This window comes from Scomber japonicus, chromosome 13, assembly GCF_027409825.1.
Source record: "Scomber japonicus isolate fScoJap1 chromosome 13, fScoJap1.pri, whole genome shotgun sequence".
Classification (NCBI taxonomy): domain Eukaryota; kingdom Metazoa; phylum Chordata; class Actinopteri; order Scombriformes; family Scombridae; genus Scomber; species Scomber japonicus.
Genome location: NC_070590.1, coordinates 2,703,577 through 2,720,814, shown reverse-complemented (window position 1 = coordinate 2,720,814; position 17,238 = coordinate 2,703,577). Strand labels below are relative to the sequence as shown.

Here is a 17,238-nt window from a genome sequence, read left to right as displayed (position 1 = left end):
AAGACTTTTAGAATATTTATCATGTTTTCTATTTTTATTATTTACTGGAAGAGATTCATTCTTTTTGATTCGGGTGCAGAAAACATAGTAGTGGAGGTTTAGCATTGAGTCTTCATGCAGGCCGTTAATGATGATGTAATGCTTTAAGATCAGTGTAAACCAGGGGGGTCAAACATGCATTTTAATGTTGCAAGCCTTTTTGTCCCTTCTCCTCCCCCGTAGACGGCTCCTCTAGCTGTAGCGCTATGCTTTGAAGTGGCCTCCTGCAGTAAACCTACCGCGCTGATGGAAAGTAAGAGAGCTACTGGACTTTTGAACGGCTTGTTTAACTTTAAAACACTTCCAGACGCTTCAGTTGACAAGTCAAAAGTAAAATGCAACCTGTGTCAAACGGAGTTTAACTACCACCGGAGTACGTGGAGTTTGAGTTAGCACCTCCACGCTAAACACCCAGGTGCAGCCAAGCCAGCCTCAGCTCCACCAAAGGACCATTTTGGAGTGTGGGAGTCGCAGCAGAGCCGTGATTGATTCCCAGTTAAGACACTCTGGTAAGAAATGCTTTACATTATGGGCTTAAAACTGCCTTCAAATGGAAAATAACAGGATTTTAAACTTGCAATTCAAAACGCCATTAATCGCGATTAATTATAGAAATTCTGCGATTAATTGCGATTTAAAAAAATTATCGTTTGACAGCCCTACATAAAACCCATTTTTGTCCAACCCAGCTTTGAAGTAGAAGGTGTAAACAGTTTTTAAATGAGTACTACGTTACTCGGTAAAGGTTTGGTTCCTCTGCCGAGGTGGACTTTAAAATGTGATGGTTGTCTGGTTTTCCCTCTGTGAGAGCAGCTTTGATGCAGTTCATTTTACACAGTTGCAACATTGCTCTGTTAAAAAGATATAAGCACTCATGAACTCCAAATAGCTTGTGTGTTTTGTCTGGTTAGATGAACAAGGCCATACAAAGCATATGATGAGAATATTATCACTTGAAATATCAATACAGTTTGCACATTTCATAAAGAACCTGTTAACCCTCACATACTGTTCAGGGTTCAAATGTGCCCCATTTTTCCATTTAAGAGCTCTAAAAACAGCATATACACGTCTTTTTAGCTGGACTTTTCCTAATACCACCCACAGTATGAACTAAAATCAATCATTTTTTACATTTTTCTTCAGCTGATACACATTTATATTTGCAAATGTACAAACTGCACCTGACAAACATTTATTAATGACTGACTTTGCTCTTATCATCTCTTTACTCTACAAACTTTCACAGCCAATGGGTTTGAAAGATTCTAACTTGTTGTTTGCTTTTAGTGTTGAAGGATCTTTGGTGTTATTTTTGCATTCGTTATCAAAGACAGCTGTTTAATTCTCATACAGCAGTTCAGTGACCTGTTTTACGTGGATATAAAGACGGGAACTGAACGAGTGGTGTCAGACTGCATCCTCCTGTCTAAAGAGGTGATATTTCACAATGAGGCGTGCTGCAGCTTTTCTGGCGTTGCTGCTCTGTCTGTACTGGACGGGGGCTCAGGGTGAGAGTGGAGGGCTGACAGGGAATGACATCACTCAGACGGAGATTCAGTCTGAGATCCTGGGTGTCAAATCAACCAGTGATCAGACCAACATCAGCCCTGACATCTGGGCTGAGCTGAAGGAGCTGAGAGACATGGCCATCCAACACAGTGTGGAGCTGACGAACAGCAAGAGCAAGATGGAGAAGCTGGAGCAGGAGAATACAGGTTCATTCACACAGTGATCAACACATTCATGCAATGTTCACATAGACATTACTTTTAGGAGTAATTTACTGCTTTTATTCCAGCCATACAGACCAGACTGACAGCCAGTGAATGGAAGAATGCAGGTAGATATTTATATTTAATAAAATAATATAAAATTAATTTATGTTTCTGATTATTTTTCTTGTCAAACTTCTTTAACATGTTTACTGATATTCATATGTAAGATTCAAAATAAAGCTTTTACTGAAAAACTTTAAATGTATTCACAGTTTTGGAAAATGTGGTCAAAGAGCTCCAGGGAGAGAACGCAGGTAAGCTACGACAATCAATAACATGTAAAAACTTTTCTTTTTTTATGTATGCTACCAATGATAATACATTTATCTGATATTAATGTGTTGTTCAGGATGAACCTTTGCCAGTTTTAATTCCCAAAATGACTGAAGAGAAGTCAAAAGATATTTATCTACTTAGGAGAGATACATTCAATATGAGATTTTGAATCTGGCTGTTGATTAATTATGAATTTGATTATTAATTTTGCCTTCCAAAGATAAGAGAAGATAAGAACAAAGCTCAGTCTCCATAGTGATCATGTTAACAACATGAAACCTGCTGACCATAAACTTCACAATAATATTAATGTTAAATATGTTGACAGTGTTGGAGGCCAGAATGAACGCCAGTGAAAACGAGGTGGAGGAGCTCAAGAGACAGAATGCAGGTAAACTGCAACAATCAACTAGAAAATTCCAGGTAAATTTTGAGTGCCACGGGGCTGCTGCCGGGACGAGTACACGATTTATTTTTTCCTTATGAATGTACTTTATTCTCAACTTAACATCCTTGAAAATATGAAGTGAATGTTAATCATATTTAAGCATAAATAATATTTATTTAAACTTATTAATTAAAGTCTACTTCATTTTTTCCACAGACAGGAACATCACTGTTATGAAATTATTAAGTAAATCTTCAAATCATTAAGAGAGTAGATTTTATTATACTTTTTATTTTAAATTATTTGGTTGTATGAAATTATATTATGTACATTTTTTTCATCTTCTATTGATTAATGTTGAATCTTTTTATACACCACAAATCATACAACTACAATACAAAACAATACAATATTATAAAACTATTTATTGTGTCCACAGTAAACATGAATTAATCCATTCAAATGAATTAGCTCAGTTAACTGGCAAAACAGACAGACAGGAATTAGCCAATCACAAAAAGGTAGATCAGTTTCTGCCCAGCAACAGGTTGCTAAGGGCAGCTAAGGCTCTACGGTTGCTAAGGGCAGCTAAGGCCCTGCGGTTGCTACGGTGATTTGAGAATCTGCTTGGAAAACATTCTCAAAATTCTGAAGAATTTGGCTTCTGACAAGGTCCCGAACAATTGCAAACTGTAAGAAAACCGTAACTCCTGTCCAAAAACCGAAAACACCGTGAGAGACACAGAAGCCGGCAGATTCTGACAGTGTTTATTTTATTCAGATATTCCTTAAAATGAGCGAGTAAACTCAGTGTGAAGACAGACTGAGATTCTTTTGAAAAAAAGACGATTACATTAGAGTCAATGGGGAGCGAGACAAGTATTGGTGCTGTTCTCTGCCCCCCCCGTTTAAATGTTGTGCAGACCCCGCCTGTCAAAGTCACATTTTAGGAATCCCAACACCTATGTCTACATCTTGACAAAAAATTATTTGTCTCCTTTTTACGGTTTGGCCGTGAGCTTGAGTTAAATATAAAAATTAAGTTAATTTTTTACTGCTTCTCTCACTCTAGCTAACTGCCACTGTAACTGTGAAGAAAAAGTGATTTCCACTCCTCGTTTGACTGCTCATAGTTTGAAAAGTTTACATGTTATGTAAAAATAGTCTGGAAAGGAGTTCTTCGGAGCTGAGTACCCGTGGCACTAATGAAATGTAAACATTTTAAAAAACACTACATGCTGAACAAAGGTCAGTCTCCATAGTGATCATGTTAACAACTTGAAACCTGCTGACCATAAACTTCTCAATAATATTAATGTTAAATGTGTTGACAGTGTTGGAGACAAGAATGAACGCCAGTGAAAACGAGGTGGAGGAGCTCAAGATACAGAGTGCAGGTAAACTGATTATATCATTATTAAAGTCTGTGTAAAGTAAGAATAAATATGTGTTCTGAGTTTGACATACCACAGAAAAGTGTGTTGTTAACCACCCTGCCAAATTTGAATTATTAAAAAAATCGCCAAATATATGAAATCAAGCTTCAAAGTTGTGTAAAACTCAGCCTCTTTCTATGCTCCCAAACGCTGAAGCCCCGCCCCCTACCAAGTGTCACCTGTCAATCAAAGTCACCACCTCTACCAGAAACATGGACGATACGTCTGAGAGCTTTCTGCTGCTAACTCAGCTGTTAGCTCGGCAGCTAACTGAGCTAACTGGCTAACTGTAGACTGTAGTAGTAGTAGTGTGTGCTAAATGTATTTATACCTCTACAACAGCAGGGGTGGGTTTATGCTAATCACTAAATCCTGAACACAGAAATGTTGAAACACAGTTTGTGAAGCCTAGCTCCACAATTCAAATCTAAATGGTTGAAATGCTTTTTACACCTTTTATAGAAATACATTTATGACCTATTTAATGTGTTTAGAAGAAAATGTCTGAATGGTCTTTAAGAACAGCAGTAAGCTGCAAATTACACAGCTGCTAGTTTATTAGCTACACAGTTATGTAGATTATCTCCTTTAAAATAAAAATGTTGAATGTGTTTACAGATGTGATGACCAGATTGAAAATCAGTGAAAACGAGGTGGAGGAGCTCAAGAGACAGAATGCAGGTAAACTGCTTATATCATTATTAAAGAGTAACTTCATCCAGTAATCAGCCTGCTTGTACTGCCGTCTCACACAAGCTCCATGCTCCGTTCAAACAGTCATAATGCGACAGGATCAGAGTAACATCAGTTTCTATGAAGCCACAATACAATTTGTTCATCAACTGTTTATAAGTGGAGCTATTTTTTTCCTCTATGTGAATCTTCTCACATCCACACAGACCAACCAAAGGTGGCGTTCTCACTTGGTCTCACTGACGACGGACTAATTGGACCCTTCAATACTGACATCACACTTAAGTTCAGTAAAGTCATCACCAACTTTGGTCAGGTCTACAGTCCAACTACAGGTACTCACCTCTTTCTGCTACACACACAAATGAACTATTATAATGTAATGAACTCATTTTAATATGTATTCATTGTTACAGCTTTCACTCCATCTTTTGTAATGACTTTTTTTCTCCACTATGGCTCCAGCTGCACACTTTCTGAGGAGGAGACATTTCTCTTTGAATTGGCCCTTTTAAGATTTCACCCATTTGACCTTTTACTCTGTTGCAGGTGTCTTCACAGCCCCAGTCAGAGGAGCCTACTACTTCTCATTCAATACAATAGATACCCGCTCTGGTGTAAGCACGTATGTTTATCTCTATCACAATGACAAGAGAGTGTTGACCATTCATAATTACAGTGCAGATGGCTCGGAAAGTGTTTCTAATTCACTGGTTCTTCAGCTGGAAAAGGGGGATGTGGTCTACCTGGTTTTACCTGCTGGCTATAGTGTATACGATAATACTATGGATTATACTTTCTTTAATGGATTTCTGCTTTTTCCACTGTGAGACTCAAACATGAGAATTGATTTACCCCCAAATGTTTGGCATAGTGTATAAACAAGTCATACAGTATTCATGTGTATATGAAAGGATGCACATTGTTGCTGTGTTGACTTTGCTCTGCAACAAACTACATATGAAATAAAAGAATGAATATGAGGTTAAAGTGCTTGTCTCTGACTTTAATTTGTATTATCACCATTACCATTAACTAAAAGTAATACAAATAGTAGTACACAAAGGTCCTGATTTACTAATACGTGGATCAGATGAACAGATGAACAGATAAATGAGTTTCTATACCTGCTGTTTCTAATCTGATAAACACATTTTAAACAGGAAGTTACCATAAAATAAAATACTAAATATTTAACCCTCCTGTTGTCCTCCAGTCAAGGAAGGAAGGAAGGAAAGGAGGGAGGAAGGAAGGAAGAAAGGAAGGAGGGAGGAAGAAGAAAGGAAAGGAGGGAGGAAGGAAGGAAGAAAGGAAGGAAGGAAGGAAGGAAGGAAGGAAGGAAGGAAGGACGGAGGAAAGAAGGAAGGAAGGAGGAAGGAAAGGAGGAAGAAAGGGGGATGGAAGAAGGAAAGGAGGGAGGGAGAAAGGAAAAGAGGATGGACAGAGAAAAGAAGGAAGGAAGGAAGGAAAGGAAGGAGGGAGGGAGGAAGGACAGAAGGAAAAAGGGAGAGAGGGAGGAAGGAAGGACAGAAAGAAGGAAGGGAGGAAGGAAAGGAAAGGAAGGAGGAAAGGGGGAGGGAGGAAGGAAGGACAGAAAGAAGGAAGAAGGGGGGATAACCTACTGAATATTTAGTAATTCAACATTGCATCAATCCAGTAACTAATGTTTTTCTAACTTTAACTTTTTCTCACTGATTGACAGCGTTGAAATAAAACGCCCCCTGGTGGTTTATCTGTGTACTACATGTGTCTCATCTCATAACTCCTGTATTAAAATATGACTCATTGGTGTTTCAGGGTTAATGTGCATTAAGTTCAGGAAGGAAACGGAGAACATGAAGCATCTGCAGCTTGAAATAATAAAACCTAAATCTGTAATATTCTGACCATATTAAAAAACACAGATATATTGCATCTAAATATAAAATGTAGAGCTCAGATGGAGTGAGGAACTGTCAGTGGTGTCACAGCATCTTTAAATGGACTCTCTGCTATCCCCAACATGGCGCTGCTCTGCTGGCGACATGGAGAGGGGCTCCTATTGCATGTCTTTTATTTGTTTGTAATGTTCCCGTCTAATGTCAGGTTCAGGTGGAATAAATGTGCAGATTTATTGGAGGGGACTACTCATGCTCTGAGCTGTATGCTGCGTGTATGTGGAGTGAATGGGCGGGGAATGGAGGTATTGGCGTTGGCATGGCTGATCCTGGCTGGCCAAGTCATCCAGTGCATGGGGGACGACCCTATCAACAACAGCGGCCTGAGAACGTACAGCTATACGGAGCTTTTGGGACTGCGGGATAGTGGGGCTCTACCGTCACCTGATCTTCTGCGGGATGTGCCTTGTGATCTGCGCCGACTCCACAGGGGGAAACACCAGCGAGGCAGGGCCAGGAAGCGAGGTAGGGGAGGCGGCATCAGGCGACGTATTCGGTCAGCCACCAAGCTACCACTACCGCCTATGCTCCTATGCAATCCCCGCTCCCTTAAAAGTAAACTGGATGATCTGCGCCAACAGGTGGGAGCCTGCTATGAGTACTGTGAGTCTGGCATTATGGCTTTCACAGAGACATGGTTTGGCAAGCATGTCCCGGATAATCTCCGCGGAGGGGGCGTGTGTATCTATATCAAAGACAGCTGGTGCCGAAACTTTGCAGTGAGAGAGAGAATATGCACCCCTGACGTAGAGCTTTTGTGTGTTACCTTGCGGCCACACTATCTCCCTTGGGAATTCACTAATTTGTTTGTGTGTGTTGTTTACATCCCACCCAGCGGGAATGCGGGCAGGGCAGCGAATCTAATTGCAGACTGTGTCCACCGTCACTTAGAAATCAAGCCCGACGCCCCAATGCTGATACTTGCCGATTTCAATCACTGTAGTTTAAATAAAACCCTGCTAGGCTTTGACCAATACGTGAAGTGTAGCACCAGGAATAATAACATACTGGATAAATGTTATGGAAATATTAAGGATGCCTATACTGCTAGAGCCAGACCTCCACTCAAAAACTCTGACCATAATGTAATACAGCTGCTTCCCACATACCGGTCAGTTTTTAAATCTACTAAACCAGACACTCAGACTGTGAAGGTATGGACTAATGATAAACTGGAGGAGTTGAAGGGCTGCTTTCTTTGCACAGACTGGGATATTTTTCTCAAGGATGCAGACATAGACAATGCTACAGAAGCAATTACTGACTACATTAACTTTTGCATCGACTCTGTCATACCCAGGAAAATTCTTAAACGGTATCCTAACAATAAACCCTACTTCACCACTGACATTAAGGAATGTCCGCTTTTAAGCAGGTGGACAAAGCGGAGGTCCGAGCAGCCCAAAAGGACCCGAACCTACAGATAATAACAGCGCGGCAGCAACATAGGGACCAGCCAGAACAAGATCTGACGGAATGCAATACAAAGAAACTATGGGACTCAATCAGACATATGACTAACATGGACGCTAAAAAGAAGCCTCTTTTCGCCCACAATGAAACTGCCAGGGCAAATGGACTGAACAATTTTTATATGCGTTTTAATGTTGATAACAGTGCAGAATGTGCTGATGTCTTGGAAAATGTGATTTGTGATTTTAATGTGGATAGAATTGAAATTGACCTAGAAAAAGTCATTAAAGTTTTTAAAAATACTCACACTAATAAGGCAACAGGCCCGGACAGTCTGTCAGCTTTTATTTTGAAATCTTTTGCTGAGGAGCTATCTCCGGCCTGACAGAAACTATTCCAGCTCTCCATAGATACGTATACAGTGCCAAGGCTCTGGAAAAAATCCAGTGTCAGTTTGCGTTTGTTCCACCACTGTCTTTGACCGTATGTTTGTATTGCATGTTGTTTTGTTTTTCATTGTATGTTATTTATGCAACACTGTCCCTGTCTCCAAGATAACTTGCTCCCTAGGGAGACCAATAAAGTAACCTAACCTCAACGACACTGACGTCACATCTCACCTGACATCACTGGTTACTTGAAGCAATCAATGACGTCATGAGACACATTTTAAGTCAAAAACATCAAATTACCAATTATTGGTCAATGATGTCATAAAACTAGGGCTGTCAGCGTTAACGCGTTAATCGCGATTAGATTAATGTAATCCATAACGCGTTAATTTTTTTTTATGGCATTTTAATGTTGCAAGCCTTTTTGTCCCTTCTACTCCCCCGTAGACGGCTCCTCTAGCTGTAGCGCTATGCTTTGAAGTGGCCTCCTGCAGTAAACCTACCGCGCTGATGGAAAGTAAGAGAGCTACTGGACTTTTGAACGGCTTGTTTAACTTTAAAACACTTCCAGACGCTTCAGTTGACAAGTCAAAAGTAAAATGCAACCTGTGTCAAACGGAGTTTAACTACCACCGGAGTACGTGGAGTTTGAGTTAGCACCTCCACGCTAAACACCCAGGTGCAGCCAAGCCAGCCTCAGCTCCACCAAAGGACCATTTTGGAGTGTGGGAGTCGCAGCAGAGCCGTGATTGATTCCCAGTTAATACACTCTGGTAAGAAATGCTTTACATTATGGGCTTAAAACTGCCTTCAAATGGAAAATAACAGGATTTTAAACATGCAATTCAAAATGCTATTAATCGCGATTAACTATGGAAATTCTGCGATTAATCTGGATTTAAAAAAGGAATCGTTTGACAGCCCTACATAAAACCCATTTATGTCCAACCCAGCTTTGAAGTAGAAGGTGTAAACAGTTTATAAATGAGTACTACGTTACTCGGTAAAGGTTTGGTTCCTCTGCCGAGGTGGACTTTAAAATGTGATGGTTTTCTGGTTTTCCCTCTGTGAGAGCAGCTATGATGCAGTTCATTTTACACAGTTGCAACATTGCTCTGTTAAAAAGATATAAGCACTCATGAAATCCAAATAGCTTGTGTGTTTTGTCTGGTTAGATGAACAAGGCCCTACAAAGCATATGATGAGAATATTATCACTTGAAATATCAATACAGTTTGCACATTTCATAAAGAACCTGTTAACCCTCACATACTGTTCAGGGTTCAAATGTGCCCCATTTTTCCATTTAAGAGCTCTAAAAACAGCATATACACGTCTTTTTAGCTGGACTTTTCCTAATGCCACCCACAGTATGAACTAAAATCAATCATTTTTTACATTTTTCTTCAGCTGATACACATTTATATATGCAAATGTACAAACTGGACCTGACAAACATGTATATATATTTTACATAGTTTTTACATATATATTAAAAAACTTGTCATGATTGGGTTGATTGTTGTCCGTATATTTTTTTAAAAGTGGATCTTTCACAGTTGGTCTTCCCCCACAGCGTTGAGTCTAGGTGGGTGTTCCCTTGGTCGCCGGCCGGACCTATATCGTAAAAGCGCGGCAAGTGTTTGTTTATTGCTGTCATGTCTTACTTTCAGTCAATATAATTTCAGTTAATATATAGCCCTTTGTCAGCATATACAAGTGATTCAAACCAAGAAATGACAGCGGACAAGCGTTTGACAAAGGTTTAAAATACCGCCTTTTTGCATGAGTGTGTATGGGGAAAACGGTTTGTTTTCCCCCACGGCCCGGACCGGATGTGGCGTTTCATTGCTTGCCGACTCGGTCTATCTTGTATAATGGTACCATTCTGTATAATGGTAATTAATATCTAGAGGTTGTCAAACGGAGGCATTGGAATTTGGAATATAAACAAGCATAGATTGTGTCCTTTTGTGGATGAAAAGCAGAGTGCTCATGTTTAAGATGATGTATACATTCTGGGGCGTAACTTTGGTATAAAAGATCTTACAGACAGAGAACGAGAGAGACAGGACAGGAAGGCTCCATTGAACAGGGACTCTTTAACAAGCCTCAAATTGATCAGAGTTCTGTCTCCACTATTGGCAATAAAGGAAACTAAAAAGAGCGTCGACTTGGTCCTTAATTAATCCATTCTTATTTACTCCGAGGGTGATAAAGTTCACCACACCTTCTAAAGATAAGATAAGAGAAGAACAAAGGTCAGTCGCCATAGTGATCATGTTAACAACTTGAAACCTGCTGACTATAAACTTCACAATCATATTAATGTTAAATGTGTTGACAGTGTTGGAGGCCAGAATGAACGCCGGTGAAAACGAGGTGGAGGAGCTCAAGAACGAGGTGGTGAAGCTGAAGAAAGAGAGTGCAGGTAAAGTGATTATATCATTATTAAGAACAACAGTAAGCTGCAAAGTACAAAGCTTGTTTATTAGCTACACATACAAGTATTTCAAGTTCCTGTTATGTAGATTATCTCCTAAAAATGTTGAATGTGTTCACAGATATGATGGCCAGATTGAAAATCAGTGAAACCGAGGTGGAGGAGCTCAAGATGGAGAACACAGGTAAGCTGCAACAATCAATAAAATGTAAAAAACAAAAAAACAAAAAAAAACACTACATGCTGAACAAAGCTCAGTCTCCATAGTGATCATGTTAACAACATGAAACCTGCTGACTATAAACTTCACAATAATATTAATGTTAAATATGTTGACAGTGTTGGAGACCAGAATGAACGCCAGTGAAAACGAGGTGGAGGAGCTCAAGAGACAGAATGCAGGTAAACTGCAACAATCAACTAGAAAATTTCAGGTACATTTTGAGTGCCACGGGGTTGCTGCCGGGACGAGTACACGATTTATTTTTTCCTTATGAATGTACTTTATTCTCAATTTAACATCCTTGAAAATATTAAGTGAATGTTAATCATATTTAAGCATAGATCATATTTATTTAAAACTTATTAATTAAAGTCTACTTCATTTTTTCCACAGACAGGAACATCACTGTTATGAAATTATTAAGTAAATCTTCAAATCATTTAGAGAGTAGATTTTATTATACTTTTTATTTTAAATTTCTTGGTTGTATGAAATTATATTATGTACATTTTTTTCATCTTCTACTGATAAATGTTGAATCTTTTTATATACCAAAAATAATATAACTACAATACAAAACAATACAACTATTTATTGTGTCCACAGTAAACATGAATTAATCTCTCCATTCAAATGAATTAGCTCAGTTAACTGGCAAAATAGACAGACAGGAATTAGCCAATCACAAAAAAATAGATCAGTTTCTGCCCAGCAACAGGTTGCTAAGGGCAGCTAAGGCCCTACGGTTGCTAAGGGCAGCTAAGGCTCTACGGTTGCTAAGGGGCAGCTAGGCCCTGCGGTTGCTACGGCGATTTGAGAATCTGTTTGGAAAACATTCTCAAAATTCTGAAGAATTTGGCTTCTGACAAGGTCCCGAACAATTGCAAACTGTGAGAAAACCGTAACTCCTGTCCAAAAACCGAAAACACCGTGAGAGACACAGAAGCCGGCAGATTCTGACAGTGTTTATTTTATTCAGATATTCTTTAAAATGAGCGAGTAAGCTCAGTGTGAACGCAGAGTGAGATTATTTTGTAAAAAGAAGATGATTACATTAAGGTCAATGAGGAGTGAGACAGGTATTGCTGCCGGTCTCGGGCCCCCGTTTAAATGTTTTGCAGACCCCGCCTGTCAAAGTCACATTTTATGAATCCCAACACCTATGTCTACATTTTGACCAAAAATTATTTGTCTCCTTTTTACGGTTTGGCTGTGACCTCGAGTTAAATATAAAAATTAAGGTTATTTTTTACTGCTTCTCACACTCTAGCTAACTGCCGCTTCCACTCTAACTTTGAAGAAAAAGTGATTTCCACTCCTCGTTTGACTGCTCATAGTTTGAAAAGTTTACATGTTATGTAAAAATAGTCTGGAAAGGAGTTCTTCGGAGCTGAGTACCCGTGGCACTAATGAAATGTAAACATTTTAAAAAACACTACATGCTGAACAAAGGTCAGTCTCCATAGTGATCATGTTAACAACTTGAAACCTGCTGACCATAAACTTCACAATAATATTAATGTTAAATGTGTTGACAGTGTTGGAGGCCAGAATGAACGCCAGTGAAAACGAGGTGGAGGAGCTCAAGAGACAGAATGCAGGTAAACTGCTTATATCATTATTAAAGAGTAACTTCATCCAGTAATCAGCCTGCTTGTACTGCCGTCTCACACAAGCTCCATGCTCCGTTCAAACAGTCATAATGCAACAGGATCAGAGTAACATCAGTTTCTATGAAGCCACAATACAATTTGTTCATCAACTGTTTATAAGTGGAGCTATTTTTTTCCTCTATGTGAATCTTCTCACATCCACACAGACCAACCAAAGGTGGCGTTCTCACTTGGTCTCACTGACAAGGGACAAGTTGGACCCTTCAATACTGACATCACACTTAAGTTCAGTAAAGTCTTCACCAACTTTGGTCAGGTCTACAGTCCATCTACAGGTACTCACCTCTTTCTGCTACACACACAAATGAACTATTATAATGTAATGAACTCATTTTAATATGTATTCATTGTTACAGCTTTCACTCCATCTTTTGTCATGACTTTTTTTCTCCACTATGGCTCCAGCTGCACACTTTCTGAGGAGGAGACATTTCTCTTTGAATTGGCCCTTTTAAGATTTCACCCATTTGACCTTTTACTTTGTTGCAGGTCTCTTCACAGCCCCAGTCAGAGGAGCCTACTACTTCTCATTCAATACAATAGATATCCGCTCTGATATAAGCTTGTTGGTTTATCTCTATCACAATGACAAGAGAGTGTTGGCCATTCATAATTACAGTTCAAATGGCTCGGCAAGTGTTTCTAATTCACTGGTTCTTCAGCTGGAAAAGGGGGATGAGGTCTACCTGCTTTTACCTGCTGGCGAGGCTGTATACGATGATCCTGCTCATCATACTTCCTTTAACGGATTTCTGCTTTTTCCACTGTGAGACTCAAACATGAGAATTGATTTACCCCCAAATGTTTGGCATAGTGTATAAACAAGTCATACAGTATTCATGTGTATATGAAAGGATGCACATTGTTGCTGTGTTGACTTTGCTCTGCAACAAACTACATATGAAATAAAAGAATGAATATGAAGTTAAAGTGCTGTCTCTGACTTTAATTTGTATTATCACCATTACCATTAACTAAAAGTAAAACCCCCTCCCTGAGCTACTACCTTATCGTGGTGGAGGGGTTTGCGTGTCCCAATGACCCCAGGAGCTCAGTTGTCGGGGGCTTTATGCCCCTGGTAGGGTCTCCAATGGCAAACAGGTCCGGGGGGAGGGGCCAGACAAAAGGTAGCTCAGAAAACCCCGATGATGAATACGACTATTGGATTTTCGTGTCCCTTGCCCGGACGCGGGTCACCGGGGACCCCCCTGGAGCCAGGCCTGGGGGCGGGGCTCGGAGGCGAGCGCCTGGTGGCCGGGCCTTCCCCCATGGGGCCCGGCCGGGCATAGCCCGAAAAAGGGACTTGGGACCCCTCTCCCACAGACCCACCACCAGTGAGAGGGGCCAAAGGGGTCGGGTGCGCTGTGAGCTGGGCAGCGGCCGAAGGCGGGGACCTTGGCGGTCCGATCCTCGGCTGCAGAAGCTAGCTCTAGGGACGTGGAACGTCACCTCTCTGGTGGGGAAGGACCCTGAGCTGGTGCGTGAGGTTGAGAAGTTCCGGCTAGATATAGTCGGCCTCACCTCGACGCACAGCAAGGGCTCTGGAACCAGTCTCCTCGAGAGGGGGTGGACTCTCGTCCACTCTGGAGTTGCCACTGGTGTCAGGCGCCGGGCAGGGGTGGCAATACTTATTGCCCCCCGGCTTGGTGCCTGTATGTTGGAGTTTACCCCGGTAGACGAGAGGGTGGCCTCCCTCCGCCTTCGGGTGGGGGGACAGATCCTGACTGTTGTTTGTGCCTACGGTCCAAACAGCAGTTCAGAGTATCCAGCCTTTTTGGACTCCTTGGAGGGGGTGCTGGAAAACACTCCCCCTGGGGATTCCCTCGTTCTGCTGGGGGACTTCAACGCCCATGTTGGTAGCGACAGTGAGACCTGGAAGGGTGTGATTGGGAGGAACGGCCCCCCTGATCTGAACCCGAGCGGTGTTCTGTTGTTGGACTTCTGTGCTCATCATGGATTGTCCGTAACGAACACCATGTTCAAGCATAAGGGTGTCCATATGTGCACTTGGCACCAGGACACCCTAGGCCGCAGTTCGATGATTGACTTTGTAGTCGTGTCGTCGGACTTGCGGCCGCATGTCTTGGACACTCGGGTGAAGAGAGGGGCGGAGCTGTCAACTGATCACCACCTGGTGGTGAGTTGGCTCCGATGGTGGGGGAGGATGCCGGTCAGACCTGGCAGGCCCAAACGCATTGTGAGGGTCTGCTGGGGACGTCTGGCAGAGTTTCTTGTCAGAGAGAGTTTCAACTCACACCTCCGGGAGAGCTTCGACCACGTACCGGGGGAGGCGGGGGACATTGAGTCCGAGTGGGCCATGTTCCGTGCCTCCATTGTTAAGGCGGCCGACCGGAGCTGTTGCCGCAAGGTGGTTGGTGCCTGTCGGGGCGGCAATCCCCGAACCCGCTGGTGGACACCGGCGGTGAGGGATGCCGTCAAGCTGAAGAAGGAGTCCTATAGGGCCTTTTTGGCCTGTAGGACTCCGGAGGCAGCAGATGGGTACCGGCAGGCCAAGCGGATCGCAGCTAGGGCGGTCGCTGAGGCAAAAACCCGGACATGGGAGGAGTTCGGTGAGGCCATGGAAAAAGACTTCCAGACGGCTTCGAAGAGATTCTGGACCACCATCCGGCGTCTCAGGAGGGGGAAGCAGTGCACCGTAAACACTGTGTACGGTGGGGACGGTGTGCTGCTCAACTCGATTCGGGACGTTGTGGATCGGTGGAAGGAATACTTCGAAGACCTCCTCAATCCCACCAACACGCCTTCCAGTAAGGAAGCAGGCCCGGGGGACTCGGGTGTGGGCTCTCCTATCTCTGGGGTGGAGGTTGCCGAGGTGGTTAAAAAGCTCCTCGGTGGGAGGGCCCCGGGGGTGGATGAGATCCGCCCCGAGTTCCTCAAGGCCCTGGATGCTGTGGGGCTGTCATGGTTGACAAGACTCTGCAGCATCGCGTGGACATCGGGGGCAGTGCCTCTGGATTGGCAGACTGGGGTGGTGGTCCCTCTTTTTAAGAAGGGGGACCGGAGGGTGTGTTCCAATTACAGGGGAATCACACTCCTCAGCCTCCCTGGTAAGGTCTATTCGGGGGTGCTGGAGAGGAGGGTCCGTCGGATAGTCGAATCTCGGATTCAGGAGGAGCAGTGTGGTTTTCGTCCAGGCCGTGGAACAGTGGACCAGCTCTATACCCTCTGCAGGATCCTTGAGGGTGCATGGGAGTTTGCCCAACCAGTCCACATGTGTTTTGTGGACTTGGAGAAGGCATTCGACCGTGTCCCTCGGGGGATTCTGTGGGGGGTTCTCCGGGAATACGGGGTATCGGACTCCCTGATAAGGGCTGTCCGTTCCCTGTATGACCGGTGTCAGAGCTTGGTCCGCATTTCCGGCAATAAGTCGGAGTTGTTTCCAGTGAGGGTTGAACTCCGCCAGGGCTGCCCTTTGTCACCGATCCTGTTCATAATTTTTATGGACAGGATTTCTAGGCGCAGCCAGGGTGTAGAGGGGGTCCGGTTTGGTGACCTCAGGATTGGGTCACTGCTTTTTGCAGATGATGTGGTCCTGTTGGCTTCATCAGACCGTGACCTCCAACTCTCACTGGATCGGTTCACAGCCGAGTGTGAAGCGGCCGGGATGATAATCAGCACCTCCAAATCCGAGGCCATGGTCCTCAACCGGAAAAGGATAGAGTGCACTCTTCGGGTCGGGGATGAGATTCTGCCTCAAGTGGAGGAGTTCAAGTACCTCGGGGTCTTGTTCACGAGTGAGGGAAGGATGGAACGGGAGATCGACAGGCGGATCGGTGCGGCATCTGCAGTAATGCGGACTCTGCACGGATCCGTCGTGGTGAAGAGAGAGCTGAGCCAAAAGGCGAAGCTCTCAATTTACCAGTCAATCTTCGTTCCTACCCTCACCTCTGGTCATGAGCTTTGGGTAGTGACCGAAAGAACAAGATCGCGGGTACAAGCGGCCGAAATGAGCTTCCTCCGTAGGGTGGCTGGGCTCTCCCTTAGAGATAGGGTGAGAAGCTCAGTTATCCGGAGGGAGCTCGGAGTAGACCCGCTGCTCCTCCACGTCGAGAGGAGCCAGATGAGGTGGTTCGGGCATCTAATCAGGATGCCTCCCGGACACCTCCCTGGTGAGGTGTTCAGGGCCCGTCCCACCGGTAGGAGACCTCGGGGAAGACCCAGGACACGCTGGAGAGACTATGTCTCTCGGCTGGCCTGGGAACGCCTCGGGGTCCCCCGGGAAGAGCTGGACGAAGTGGCTGGGGAGAGGGAAGTCTGGGCTTCCCTGCTTAGGCTGCTGCCCCCGCGACCCGACTCCGGATAAGCGGTAGAAGATGGATGGATGGATAAAAGTAATACAAATAGTAGTACACAAAGGTCCTGATTTACTAATACGTCGATCAGATGAAAAGATTAACAGATAAATGAGTTTCTATACCTGCTGTTTCTAATCTGATAAACTCATTTTAAACAGGAAGTTACCATAAAATAAAATACTAAATATTTAACCCTCCTGTTGTCCTCGAGTCAAGGAGGGAAGGAAGGAA

At 43.2% G+C, this 17,238-nt stretch overlaps 1 protein-coding gene across 1 annotated transcript; it reads left to right on the top strand.

Moving 5' to 3' along the window:
• The first annotated feature begins 1,467 nt into the window (after positions 1-1,467).
• On the top strand, positions 1,468-13,461 carry LOC128371764 (heavy metal-binding protein HIP-like). The gene is made up of 8 exons (XM_053332143.1): positions 1,468-1,757; positions 1,841-1,882; positions 2,030-2,071; positions 2,422-2,484; positions 10,917-10,951; positions 11,170-11,197; positions 12,838-12,966; positions 13,181-13,461. Exons 1-8 carry the CDS (start codon positions 1,490-1,492, stop codon positions 13,459-13,461), a joined length of 888 nt encoding a protein of 295 aa, XP_053188118.1. The 5' UTR covers positions 1,468-1,489.
• Positions 13,462-17,238: the final 3,777 nt, after the last annotated feature.

Bases quoted from the DNA above. Each gene is read 5' to 3' on its own strand.
- LOC128371764 (XM_053332143.1), top strand. From the start codon at position 1,490: ATGAGGCGTGCTGCAGCTTTTCTGGCGTTGCTGCTCTGTCTGTACTGG. The intron at 2,485-10,916 runs GTAAACTGCAAC...ATGTGTTCACAG, and splicing joins GCTCAAGAGACAGAATGCAG to ATATGATGGCCAGATTGAAA. The intron at 11,198-12,837 runs GTAAACTGCAAC...ACATCCACACAG, and splicing joins GCTCAAGAGACAGAATGCAG to ACCAACCAAAGGTGGCGTTC.